General features: G+C 31.1%; 2 protein-coding genes across 4 annotated transcripts; one reads left to right on the top strand and one right to left on the bottom strand.

The window, feature by feature from the left end:
* Positions 1 to 1,781: 1,781 nt before the first annotated feature.
* On the top strand, positions 1,782 to 7,401 carry LOC106761015 (major facilitator superfamily domain-containing protein 12). 3 transcript variants are annotated; one of them, XM_014644484.2, is made up of 13 exons: positions 1,782 to 2,205; positions 2,894 to 3,176; positions 4,004 to 4,073; positions 4,540 to 4,736; positions 5,083 to 5,158; positions 5,242 to 5,325; positions 5,409 to 5,488; positions 5,847 to 5,973; positions 6,129 to 6,188; positions 6,273 to 6,323; positions 6,410 to 6,568; positions 6,851 to 6,983; positions 7,079 to 7,401. In XM_014644484.2, the coding sequence occupies exons 2-13, from the start codon at positions 3,019 to 3,021 to the stop codon at positions 7,237 to 7,239; spliced, it is 1,356 nt and encodes a 451-aa protein (XP_014499970.1). In that variant the 5' UTR covers positions 1,782 to 2,205; positions 2,894 to 3,018; the 3' UTR covers positions 7,240 to 7,401. The 3 variants fall into 3 exon arrangements, with proteins under 3 accessions (XP_014499970.1, XP_014499971.1, XP_014499972.1); XM_014644485.2 differs by having other exon boundaries at positions 2,981 to 3,176; XM_014644486.2 differs by lacking the exon at positions 1,782 to 2,205 and adding an exon at positions 3,405 to 3,503 and having other exon boundaries at positions 3,047 to 3,176.
* Positions 7,402 to 9,713: 2,312 nt separating this feature from the next.
* LOC106761708 lies at positions 9,714 to 10,535 on the bottom strand. Its single transcript, XM_014645278.2, has one exon. The coding sequence runs from the start codon at positions 10,306 to 10,308 to the stop codon at positions 9,823 to 9,825; it is 486 nt and encodes a 161-aa protein (XP_014500764.1). The 5' UTR covers positions 10,309 to 10,535; the 3' UTR covers positions 9,714 to 9,822.
* Between the last annotated feature and the right edge of the window lie 3,049 nt (positions 10,536 to 13,584).

Consider the following 13,584-nt stretch of genomic DNA (forward strand, 5'->3'; position numbering starts at 1 on the left):
AATACTCTATAGTGATAACCAAATCACTTTCTTGAGAGTTGAGACTCTACAATTCACGCCGTGTTTGCAAGTACCTCCCCCCCTCCTTGGTGAAGGTGAACAACTGGTACGAGTCGAAGGAACAAGCGAACAATCCAGATTATAAGAGAGCGAGCGACGCATATAGTCAAAGCCAGTAGATTCATGTCATGCAGGTTGGTCTCTCGATCCCGTAAAATTTACATCGAAACACCCAGTAAACTATGTGCTAATATCATCCATAAATAATGAAGGTAATAGATAAAAGTTATAATTTAACAAATTTATTCGTAAAAAAATATTTTATATAAAAGTATTGAGAGTGAAATTCACATTTTATAATCAATTAACAAACTATCATACAAATTAATGGTAATAATTAAAAAAAAAATCAGGTTGTGATCTAAATAGATACTCTATCAACATCTCAGTATTTTTACACTTTCTACAATTAAATAATGTCGTTCACATGAATTTCTTAAAAGCAAAATTAAGACAGGTAAATAAGTTAAGAATAATCAATTACATCGAAAAGGAAGAATATGCATGCCTTTGACTTAGATCCACTTTTGTAATAATAGTAAAATATAAATATTTAAGAATACAAATAATAGAATACTAATATTATAATAAATGATTGTATTTATTGTGCTTTTAACACGTGAATACTTTTCACTTGAAAATAAACATTACAAATAGTTTTATTGTTTGAACGAAGTTGACCAAATAATATAAAATAAACCCCACCACTTTAGCAGTCGAAGTAAAAAAAAATATATATTTTAAAAATTACTAGAAATTATATTACATAAACAAATTCTTTATATCACTCTTTCACATTTACTATATTTTTTTAGAGACAACTGCTTCTATTTTTACTAATAGTCTCATAACGGTTTAATAGTGGTTGAAATAATATGTTTTACAAAAATATTGTTAAGATAGACTTTAATTTGATTTTGATACTATGTTAATAATTGAATTTTGAGGTTAACTCAATTCCACAAAATCAATTTGTAAAGTAAGATTTGTATCTAATTATAATTATAAATTGATTCTATCTCTAATTGATGTGGTATTTTCAACAACTTTGAAGATAATCATAACTTTTTCACTCTGATTAAATGCTATTTTATTTTGTAATATTTTCTCATTTTTATGAAAAAAAAATCTCAATCATATACAAGTTCTTTTACAGGTAATTAAAAAGGTTTACTATTATTTTTCTGGTTATTAACAACTTAAAGGGAAAAAATAATTGAGCAAGTCACAAAATGTTAAAAAAGTTGTATTTTATCTGAAAGTTATTTTATTTTATTTTTATATAGTATGTATTCCTCTGTTTTGTCTTGAGATGGTAATTGGATTTGAACATAATTACTACTGTAAAAAAAGTTTCCTATTATTAAAAAAAAAAGAAGAAAACTATTCGCTGAGTAAGTCTAAATTTAGTAAATTGCAGTATTAAAAAAACAAGAACTTTAAATATTAAATGTAAGATCTTATATATAATGTTTGGAAAAAGTTATATAAATCCTCTTTGAATTAATTTACGAAAACGACTTATAGTTTTTTAAGTTTATTATTGTATCATATTAAATAAGTTTCAATGGTATAAGCTATAATGTAATATAAGTTTATTAGATGAGAATTGAGTTACATTTATTATTAAGGATTGTAATAGAGGGATCTGCTGGACCGTCACCACTATAAAATAACAGGAGTTATTATTCAACAAAGGAATGCATCACACCATGTTACAACGTGGCATTCAGATCCCATGAAGTGTGTTACACGTCAAGGTGGGGACAATGTTGTCATTTTATAACTCCCAGTTCCCACCGAACAGCCACCGTTCGACCGCACACAATGTTTGAGCAAAGCGAAGGCTCCTGAACAAGACAAACTGTTATTGATTGAGAACATGTTATCTATCGATTTTACACACATAACATACTATTCCAGTTCTATGGTGAAGATAGGTTGTCTTGTGGATATCGTTAACTAGATGACACATCTTCGTTTTACATTGGTTATTCACAAAGTGTTTTGAAGTCACCATCTTGGGGTTCTTTCCGCTGTTTTAACCAACTTGGCTTCCATATTCAGATTCTTTGGTTTGTCAGACTGTGAAAAGGGCTTGCTTTTCATGATGGGGTGCTTTTGCTAGCTTCGCAAATTGTTTCTGTATGTGATCACAAATCATCTCGTGGAATTGCTGCATTTTTTCTTTGAATGTTTTGAATTTTGTGTTCTAGATTCTGGGTATTATTGAAAAAGGTGGGGTTTTGATGGCTGTGGGGGTGTGGTTTTTCTCGCTGCTCAATCACGTGTGAACTTTTCCGTTAATTCAGAGTGGTGTGAGTGCATTTGATGGTATTTTGAAATTGCTGTGTTGTGTAAAGTTGACTCTTTTAGGATATTTTATCTTCAGTAGAAATTGTTGGATTTGGGTTTTGTGGTTCGCTTTCTGTGTTTAGAGTTTTCCTGTATAATATGTCGTGTAAAGATTATGATCTGTTTTCAACCTTTGCCATGAAGTAGTTTCGAATTACGTAACGTGACATTTTTTTAAGTACCAGATGAAACTTCTGTTAGGAATAGGATTCGTTTCCCAATTCATGAGTAGGGAAATTTGCTTACGTACATAATATGATCTATCAGTATCATCGTTCCTGTCATGTATAATGTTTTTTTTTTTTTCTTTCATGCTTGAAAAGTATGTTATTTTGTCTTAGTTTTATGAAAGGGGTGAATTTTTAAGTTATAAACTACGTGAAGGAGGAACCAAAATCTGTAATTTCCTTTCATTTTCTCCTCCCTGAACCCTTTTTTTCCCCAGTTTTAACAGTTGGGTTTGTTTTCTTACCTGCAGTATGGGAGATAAAATAAGTAAACAACATGAAGCGAGAGAAAAATTGAAAAGGATTTCAAGCTAAAGTGTTGCATTTATTCCTAGCAGGTTTATATTTGGTAATAGCTCTGATTAAGGGCCCTACAATGGGTACTATCATTGAAGCAGATGACACGTACACCAGGATCCTGGGAAGATGGCCTATCTTTTATTATGGAATGGGACACATGCTCAATGACATAACTGCAGCTTGTTGGTTCACATATTTATTATTGTTCTTGACAGATATTGGACTATCACCAAGGTGCATTTAATATATTTTTTTCCACTTATCAACTGGTTTAGCTAATTTTTGTCTAATTGCTTGTTGACTGTTTGAAAATTAGAAAATATAGACCTGACTTTTTTGAACTATTGTACAATATTTAAAATTGTTTGACAAGCATGCTAGTTTTATAAATTGTATTGGCAACTATTCCAGAATAGGAGATACTTTCAGTTGGCTTAGATGGTTTAGTTTTTTGTTCTGTAGTGAACATACTGTGAACTGGACAATGTTGTTACCTTGGACTGAGGGGACCTAGGTGTAGCCTGTTAGAAGTAACCCACTGGTGTGGCTAAGAGTACTATGGTAGGAGACATTGACATTTTGCTGGTTTTTCTCACTAACAATTTTGGTTATCTGCATTCCTTCAGATTTACAGTTCTACCATACCATACTATGCCCTTTTCTACATCTTAGGTTGCTTCTAGTGATATGTATTTACCCTGCTATAGAAAATGAAAGGAGACAGAATAAATGACTTATATTGATGGCTAACTAAAACAGAGTTAACATGGCAGGTAGTAAAAATACAATTTCAAGACCAAAGGAGAGTGTCAATAGCTTCACCTTCACCTCAAAAACCCCTTTTTCTCTAGACTCAAATAGCAAATCCTAACCAACTTGCACCCACATACGAATTACATATTTTCATCCTCCTTTGTACACCCTTAGCCACTTGGTCATATTTGCATTCAATTTGTACCTCAAGATAAAAAAGCATGATATTCTAAGATCTTGCATAAAAATCTGTTGGATGCTTCCAAATTTCTTTTTATTTTGACATTTCTTTGCTGCCCGTTTCACAGGAATGCAGCTGTTGTGATGCTTTCAGGTCAAGTGGCTGATGGATTTGCCACCATATTTATTGGAGAACTGGTATTCAAGCCTTATTTTCTCCGTTCATTCTAGGGAAATATTTTACATGCTTCTTATAGGTCACATTCATCTGGCTTCATTTTCTCTTTTTTATACCTCCTTGTGTAGAGGGTGGTGGCTCTTACTGTGTATAGGTTTACCCTGCATAGTAACTGGGTAACCAGATTTTTTTTTCTGGAGACAATGCTGAATTTACTTGATTGTTTTCTTAATGCCTGATATTATCTGATAAACCTTCGCTGCATGATAAAACAGTAAAATTTACTGCATTTCTTCACTTAATTCATTCAAATAATTTAATCTTCCATCTCATTGGTGATTTTACCCAGAAATGACATACAGAATCTAAGAAATTTGAAAATTTTCACTTTTCTTTTCCTTGGTCTGCTCTTTTCCCTTGTCCTATTATGTGCTTCAGACCTGCCTTATTTTGGTTGGTGCTAATTTATTTCGCCTTGCTTGACAGATAGACAGATTTGGACACTTCAAGATATGGCATAGTGCCGGTTCTGTATTGGTGGCTGTTTCATTTTCTTCTGTTTTTGGGGTTTGTTTACCTTGTAAAATGTTTAGTTCCAACTCATCTACTTTTGAAACTGTGAGTTACAGCATATTTGCAGCAATCTTCAACATGGGCTGGGCTGCTACTCAGGTTTCACACATGTAATAATTTAATCAAATTTATCTTCTTTTTCCATTTGATGCTAAAAAAAGTTATAAGTTTGAATTTCAAAATAGAAGTGATTTACATTGTGATGTTTTTGGCATACTGATTGTAACAATGATGTTTGATTTTTGTAATTTCATCTTTAATTGCCAGAGCTAAATGCCACTTTAGTAACCTAGTCACAGAAAGATATGAAGCAATATTCATTTATAAACCAAGTAACACCAGTGAACTCTCTAATCTGATAATTTACATGGATAAAAGAAGAATCTAATGAAAAAGGCACAGGCTCCTAGCTCTTCAAGTAGCCTAAGCTCTCCAATTTTTATTGTTCTCTTGAAGGTCCATGGTGACTTGCATCACACTGAACTCAACAAGCAGAGTGGCACTGGCTAGCTGTCGCAATGCTTTTACCATGGTAAGCTTCTAGTGAACTTTCCATACAAATCAATACATTAATATTATTAATTACTAATGTATGTAAATATTTCTCTTTACAAGGTTGCCAACTTGAGTTTATATGCAGTTGCATTGATAGTATTCAGTGTCATTGATGGAAAAACACATACTGATGTTCAAAATCAGGTATGTATTACAGTAATTATTTGAATCCATCTTTAATCATCTATTATCATGCATAATCACTTTGTTGTCCTTCAAATTATCAGTATCGTTGGATTGCATATCTGTCTATTTTTATTGGATGTTGCTTTGTGAGCGTATTTCATCTCGCAACCAAAGAGCCCAGGTGTGCTTCTTGGCTTACTTCTGTCATTATCCTTGGATTAAAGCCATTTTTCTGCTCACAAACTATAGTAGATATACCATGATCTTGTACATACTCTTTACATTATCAAGATGCTGCTATATGTGTAATTGGTTGATATGAGGAAAAAATGCTTGAATTCCCACTTTCCATCCAGATTAATTGAAAGCATTAAAAATCTCAGCGGCTACCTTATAGAGAGAACTTATAATTGTAGAAGCTAAACCAAACAAAGCTATTTTTCATGCAAGTCAATTATATCTCTCTCGAAGTTCTTACAAACTAGGTTGCTTGAGTAGTTTCAGCAACTAATTTAGAATTGAGTTTGTTTTCTTCTTAGGTTAAAGGTAGGTGTACATGGAAGGGTTCATGCAAGGATATCATGGGATTACTGGTTCAAGAGAATTCTGTATTACCAGGTTGCTCTAATTTACGTGATCACAAGATTGGTTCTCAATGTTTCTCAGGTTAGCACTCTGTCTTTCTTTCATGTTTGTGTTCATTATCTTGGAAGAGGATAGGCTTAATATGTGTACTCAATGTTAAGGTTGAATATAGTTTTAGACACTCTTTCAGAAACATATGAATGGATATTTTGATACCAAAATACCTTCTTTTTCAGGCATACCTTGCTTTTTTTGTCATCAATGATCTTCAAATGGCCCAATCAGCCAAAGCTTTGGTACTCCACAAATTTTGTCCATTGAGCTTTAAATAAGTTTGAACAATGGCATGGCTGATTTCTGTCTTATGATTTTTGGCACAGGTTCCTGCTCTCATATACATCTGCAGCTTCGTTGTATCTCTAGTGTTACAGGTTTCTTCATATGGATATCTTTCTGCATTGCGTTCCATATTTTCAATCTCCAATTCCACTGTTAAATCGGTCATTAACTTTTGTAGGAGATTTCATGGACTGGGAGAATGCTCAAGGCCTATTACTCTGCTGGATGCATTCTTTGGATGTTTTGTGGGGCAGTGATCCTTCTTTTGAGTGCAAATATGAGTTATGTGATGTACATAGTGTCAGTAATTATCGGCATAGCAAATGCTCTTATGATGGTAAGATATGGTCTTTACTTGATTAAATTGACAACAGTAGAACAAATATGTATCTTGTTTTCCACATTTTGAAACCCATTAAGTGAATTTTAAGCTTAACTCAATCCCACAAAACTGGTTTGTAAAGTAAGGTTTGCACCTACTTATATACTATGAATTGTCTTTTTATCTAGTTGATATGAGACTTCCAACAATGGTATCATAAATTCATTCTTGTCACAGTTTAAACTGTTAAGATCTAGTTTTTGTAATGTGTACATATTCAATGATTTTTATTAACAGGTAACTGGAGTAAGCATGCAGAACTTTCTCATTGGAGAGAACCTTAATGGTTGTGCATTTGTTGTTGGATCATTGAGCTTTTTGGACAAAATTTCATGTGGGCTTGCTTTATATGTTCTTCAGTCAAACCAAAGTAAGTTTCTTACCTCATGAAAAACGAGAATGTTTTCCATGAAACACCTTAGCATTGTTACTAACTATTTTACATTGTTGAAATGATGAATGCAGATATATCTTCACAGCTTCAGGGAACACAGTTTCCCTTTACAGTTACGAGGTATGGTTTGGGTCTTGTTCCTGCAATATGTTCACTAATTGGGGTGATAGTAACTTACACAATGGATTTCCACAATCCTTCAAAGTCTTTGAGAGCACCACTATTAGTCTAGTTTTCTCACTCAACATAACCATTATCCTTTCTCTACCATACAGCAACACACACAACACAACATAGGAATATTCAAACACTACTCAAAATATTCACTTCAGATATATATAATATTTTGTACATTTATTCAATTGTTATTGATTATAACAAATATTGCTTCAAATGTATATAACGTGTACACTTTTGATTAAATATTTTGCTCTATTGACTTTATCATAGATAATCATTGTTGAAGAATTACTATCTAAATAATTTACTTTAGATGTATTTATTTTAATTTATAATAGATCCAAATATAAGATTTACTATTCACTCCTCTCTTACGCTAAAAAGAAAAATGAAAATAAAATTTTAATTTCTAATAAAATTTTATTTTAAATACAATATATTTATTTAAAGTTATTTTAAATATTCTCAATTCATGTACCATTATCATCGTTTCTAATCCAATTTTTTAAATAAAAGAAAACACTAAAATTTGTGGATTGAGTAAAATCTATCACATGTGGTTATACCTTGTACCAGCATATATTTTTTATTTGAAGTATCTTATTTTTATACCTAGGAATCGTTGTTTCCATTTCCTTATAATTTCCACATCTAAGCTTAATTTTAGTTTATTTTTTATTTAAAACAATTTTTTTTCCTTTTCAATCCACTTTCAAGTTGTGTGTGTTACATAAACTTAGAAGCATAATGGATTAATTATATTAATGTCAACAAATTTATAGAATAAGTCATACATAGATGTTTACGTCATTTTTGGTATGTCAAATTCGACTAGTTATATTTTTGTTTTGATCATACATTTGATAATGAAATTGTTGTACTCCGAGTCATTTGAGTTTGAGTCAATTGAAGCTGAGATTCATTTATGAAGTAAATTTTAAATTTTCCTGCAATAAATTGTTTTGATTAAAGTTTTCTAAATAATTTATAGAGAATATATTTTTTAAATAGTTGAATTATATTGTTATTTCATCTCATATATGTATAAATTAATGAATACACTTTGAAATAAAGGTGTTTAGGACTTTCCACAACAAAATTTATTAATAGAGGAATTATGAAATGAAATTTGGAACACTGGAGCATAACCTTGCTTATAAAAGCTTGAACGGATCATTCCAATATGAAAAAGAAAAATATATTTTTTACACTAAATGCACCACTTAGTATGATTATGAATTTTTTGAAACGGGTAAGAAAAAGTAGATGATATAATTGAGATTTTATTAATCGATTAGATATAACGTTTAATCTAAAAACGTTTTTAATTATATGTACTTTAAAACGCTGCGGCAAAAGGTTTCCTGTAAAAGTTGTTTAAAGTTTTCTAATTAAATTATAGAAATACATCACGAGAAAATATTATCAAAAAAGTTTTAGTTGGGTACATAAAAATCTTTTTTTTTATATATATATAGTACATAAAGCTTATATTTATATATATATATATATATATATAATTTATGTTTAACCAAAATTTAAATAATAATAAAAATTAATATATTTCTTTGTTGGTATAAAGAATTTCTTTCATATAAAAGTGTAAGTGTTAAGTTTGGTTGCATGAGTTGTACGTGCATTAGTTTTCTCTAGGTTATAATTTGATGGTAGCTCAAATGGCCATTTTGAAGTCTTGTGTCGGTTGGAAACATTAATCAAAATGTCTTACTTTCTAAACTTTCTTATTTCCTCTCAATTCATTTTTTTCACAATTTTTAAAACTTGTGCCTCCTCTAGTCTTCTCTTCCCATCATCACACTAACCTTAAACTTAAACATCACGAAATCTAAACAATTTTATAAACTTTGAAAACAAAAGGATATTAATGGTGCAAGAAATTATGAAAAACATTAAAAATCAAGAAAAGAATTAAATAATATGGGTTTTTCTTGTTTTGAATACATCTACAACTAAGATTTTATTGCTTATAAATTATTAAAAGAGATTCATAAATTCCCTTTTGGTATAAACCTTCCTCACCAAACAATTGGCAACTGCTTTTTCTAAGATGCTCCTTTTCTTCATTTGAAACATGACTCTTTCTTCTTTCTCTAGACACCCTTTTTCTTTGTCTCACTAAATTCTAAAGCTGAAAAATGCATATCCAAAACTTAATGGTATCCTCTCTTTTTTTTCTGTGAAAAACTTCACAGTTTTCGATTTCTTTGAGGCAAGATATATACATGTATCATAAAGTACTTGCTCAGTTTTGATATTATGCTAAAAACTGACTCATAAAATGAAGTGCAATTTACAGTGTGAAGAATTGAAAACTTGTTAGTTTGGTAATGCCAAAAAATTTAGAAATTAAGAGGAATGATATTGTCTAGTATAAGAAAGTATCATATTATAAGAGATATTTTGATGATACAATTAGTATATATGCATAAAATACAAGCCATATATATATATATATATATATATATATATATATATATATATATATATATATATATATATGCATGAAGGATACAGAGATGCAAGAGTATGACAGGAAAGCTAAGTGGAAAAATAATAATAATAATAATAGAGAGAAAATAGATGAATGGAAGGAAGGAAATCAGCAAAAAATTTCCTAGGCTGATAACTTGAAAAGAGGTTTTTTCCCTGCATCACCTAAGTGAGGATCACGCTTAGCCTTCAGCAAATGTCCCAAAACTTTGGCATAACGACTGACCAACTTCTTGAACTTCAAACCTTGAAGGTTGTCCTTCTGTTGCATCCGAACCAGCTGAAGATGTTGTTGCTTCTCTTCCTCGCTGAAATGTTCACCAAGTGAGTTTCTTGATCCCTTCCCTCCCTCATCACTGTTATTATTACCCTTCATTCTTTCATTGTCATCTCCTATGATCAACTGCTTCAAGCTTTTGTGGTCACTCTCACCACCGTGTTTCACCTCAGCAATAATACCATTGCTTTGAGCAGTTTCCACTGTCAGTTTCTCATCACCCGTTGCTGATTTTGGTTTCTCATTGCCTTGCACTGAAAATTGCTGTTTCCTTGTTCTTCTTGACATGGTGATGTCATAGGGGCGTTTCACCGAAGGAGATTGAACCTCCATTAATTAACTAACTTGTACTATGATCTTTGTTTCTGTGTAATTTTTGTGTGGTGATTCTCAAAGGGGAGCCATGGATGCAGCTCTCGGACAACAAGATCACTCCTTTAGGGAGAGAAATGGTGAGTTTCTTAAAGAGCAACCAAAGGGGGTTGGTTAGTTTAGAGGGTTTTCAAAAAGGTGAAATGTCTGTTTTCTGGTTGTCCATGTGTGAAAAATGAAAGATTAACTCTCTAATGCGAATGAACCTCAAGAAAATGAAATGGGGAAGCTCACCAAACTTTACAATATTTTTCATCATCTCAAACTTATTTACCAAATAAAGTTTAAATTTAAGTTCTAATTCAATCACAATAGTAAAAGAGTTATTCAAAATTTATTATAAGAAAATTGATTGTTTATTAGTCCTACTGTATAAATGGATGCAAATTTCATCTTACACATCGATGTTGTAGGATTGAGTTAGACTTAAAGTTTATTTCTTAACATAGTATCAGAACTATGATATGGTTAGAGTCTATCCTAACGATATTTGTTGTTTGTTAGAAATATTGTTTTTACGGGTTGAGAGATTGAAAGAGGAAGGTTGATTTATTTGTGTAAAGGAGTGAGTTGGTGGGTTTGCAGCTTTCGGGTGCAGTGGGAGCTAAGGAGCCTTCAATCGACATCGATCATAGATAGCTTCTCACCTGATGATTTATATTATTTCCATGAGCATATGGTAAGGTAGAAAGGACAGGAAAAAACCAGAATTGGAATAAGGCCTAGTCTTGCATAGTGCATTAAATCACATTGCTTAATGTGTGCCTATCACTTTTCTTTCTTCTACTTGGTCAGTGGAAAGTCAGCATTTTCCTCGCTTGAGTTAAGTTCGTTACCTTTCAGCTAACTGTCTAGATGCTAAAAACAGATGCCACATAATATGTCTCTGCCAAAGGCTACCATTGTACTTTCATACCACATTTTTCCTATAATATTTTACAAACAAATAAAAATTAAAATGCTCCCACTATTCTTAATACATCCATATTATTTAATAATTTAGGTTAAGGACATTTTTATCCTTTGCCTCTTCAAAATGTGCCTTTTAAAAATAATTCATTTTAAAATCAACATACTTCGAATTTCAAATGTGATTATTACTCTTAATAATATTATATTTTAATAGATTTTAAATTAAACTATATATATATATATATATATATATATGTAAATTAATTTATATGTAAAGGATTTTAATTGGTTAATTTGATCTTTAGCACATTTCTAATTTGAAATTCATGATAATATCCTTTCTTCAGGCTACCAAATTACATCTTAGTCTCACGGGAGGGGAGGATGAGTTATAGAAAAATATATATAGAAAAGTTATTTTTCTTTACTCATATTTATTTTGTTGAGAAGAGTTATAAATAGTTAGTTTTTTTGGTTATTTAATATTTTTAATTTTTTTCTGTTACATGTTGGTTGGTATCATCCAGAGAATAACGCAACAGAATAAAGTTAATAAAGCGGAAAGCGTGTTCAATCACAAATCAAGTTAAAATAGTCCATTTTAGAAAATTGATTTTCTTAGAGAACTTTTATCAAACAATTGGAGTGCTAAAAGTTTAAAGAGTGTAGGGAAGAGAAAAAAAATTCACACATAGAATTTTTATACTGGTTCGATTCAAAAGAATCTATGTCCAGTTGTTAATCACTAAAAAAAATGATTAACAGTTTCACTAAAAACAGTTTCACAATTTTACAATAAGTGAATGAAAATAAGAGATAAAAGAACCTTCCTTCAACAAACGAACCGCAAGAGAACTACTTTGTCAACTTGAAGAGAATCGCTCCGGCTTTCGACAAACGAAACACGAGCTTCTCCTATTCACGAGACCAGACAAAGTACACTTTGCCAACTCGAAGAGAACCGGTCCGACTTTCGATAAACAAAACGCGAGTTTCTCCTATTCACGAGACCAGGCAAAACACCTTACCAACTTGAAGAGAACCGCTCCGACTATCGACAAACGAAACGCGAGCTTCTCCTATTCACGAGACCAGGCAAGGAAACTAAACTAGCTTTTGAGAACTTCCTCAGGAAAACTGTATTCTACAAAAGCTCTCTGTTCAAAAGTTATTTTCTGAAGTTCTCAAAAGACCTATTTATAGGCATCTAGTCAGAATATGAAAGGTCAGGTCGCAACTGCCAGTAATAATCGATTATTGTAAGTGATAATCGATTATTCAAGTCCGTTACAGGTTTTTCAAAATAACTTGGGCAATTTTCAAAACAGACCTGTGATAATCGATTATTTGGAGAGATAATCGATTATTCCAGAGCAACATGGTTTTTCAGAAAAGCGCAGGATAATCGATTAAATACGTAATAGTACCAAAAATACGAGTTTTACATATTTAAAGATATTCCTAATACATTTGTATTCTACAAAGTGCTTTTAAAATAATTTCTAATATCTTCTTTAAGTTAAACTTCTTGTAGCATCATCAAAACCATTAACTTCAAGATTTACCAATGCTCATCATCGGTAACAATCTCCCCTTTTTTGATGATGATCAAAAATACATGTTTTAAAAGCAACTTTGGCTTTCCTACAAAACATAAAAGCTAACAGACAACAACAAAGTTAGCAATACCTGTATCAACTTATATTATACTTTTCCCTTAAAATACAAAATATTTCTCCCCCTTTTTTATCATAAGCAAAAAGATCAATGTAAAAAGCTCCCCCTTAATATGATCTCCCTTAACAAAACAATTGATGCATTTAAAAACAGGAATAAAATTGAAATTTTATAACATGAATGAACAAAATACCTCATGGAATATAAGGAAAACACAAATTCAACTCTAATTAAGAAATACAAACAAACTTTAAAAAATGAGGGGTTGGAGGATAGAGAGTTGAAGGTTTTGTGATATGTGATGTTCTTAATTTAACAACTAAGGGGATAAGAGTAATTAATCCATAATAGAGATAAAAACAAGATATCTATCAAATTCATATATCTCCCCCTCAAATAAATTCTAGTTATCACAAAAGGTTTCAATCAAAAATTGCACCCCCTCTTTACAAAAAATCATCTAAACTTTATGATCCTCTAAAATAGGTAATTTTAAAAGAATTTAAGTTCTTTTAATTTATTAAAATTACTCCCCCTAAATGTAATGATCCACTTTGATAAAACAGACCAAACAAAATTTTAAAAAAAGATTTTTTTTTACGCTGGGACTTAAGATAATCGATTATTACTTTAAAGAATCGATTATTT

Source organism: Vigna radiata, chromosome 5, assembly GCF_000741045.1.
Source record: "Vigna radiata var. radiata cultivar VC1973A chromosome 5, Vradiata_ver6, whole genome shotgun sequence".
NCBI lineage: Eukaryota > Viridiplantae > Streptophyta > Magnoliopsida > Fabales > Fabaceae > Vigna > Vigna radiata.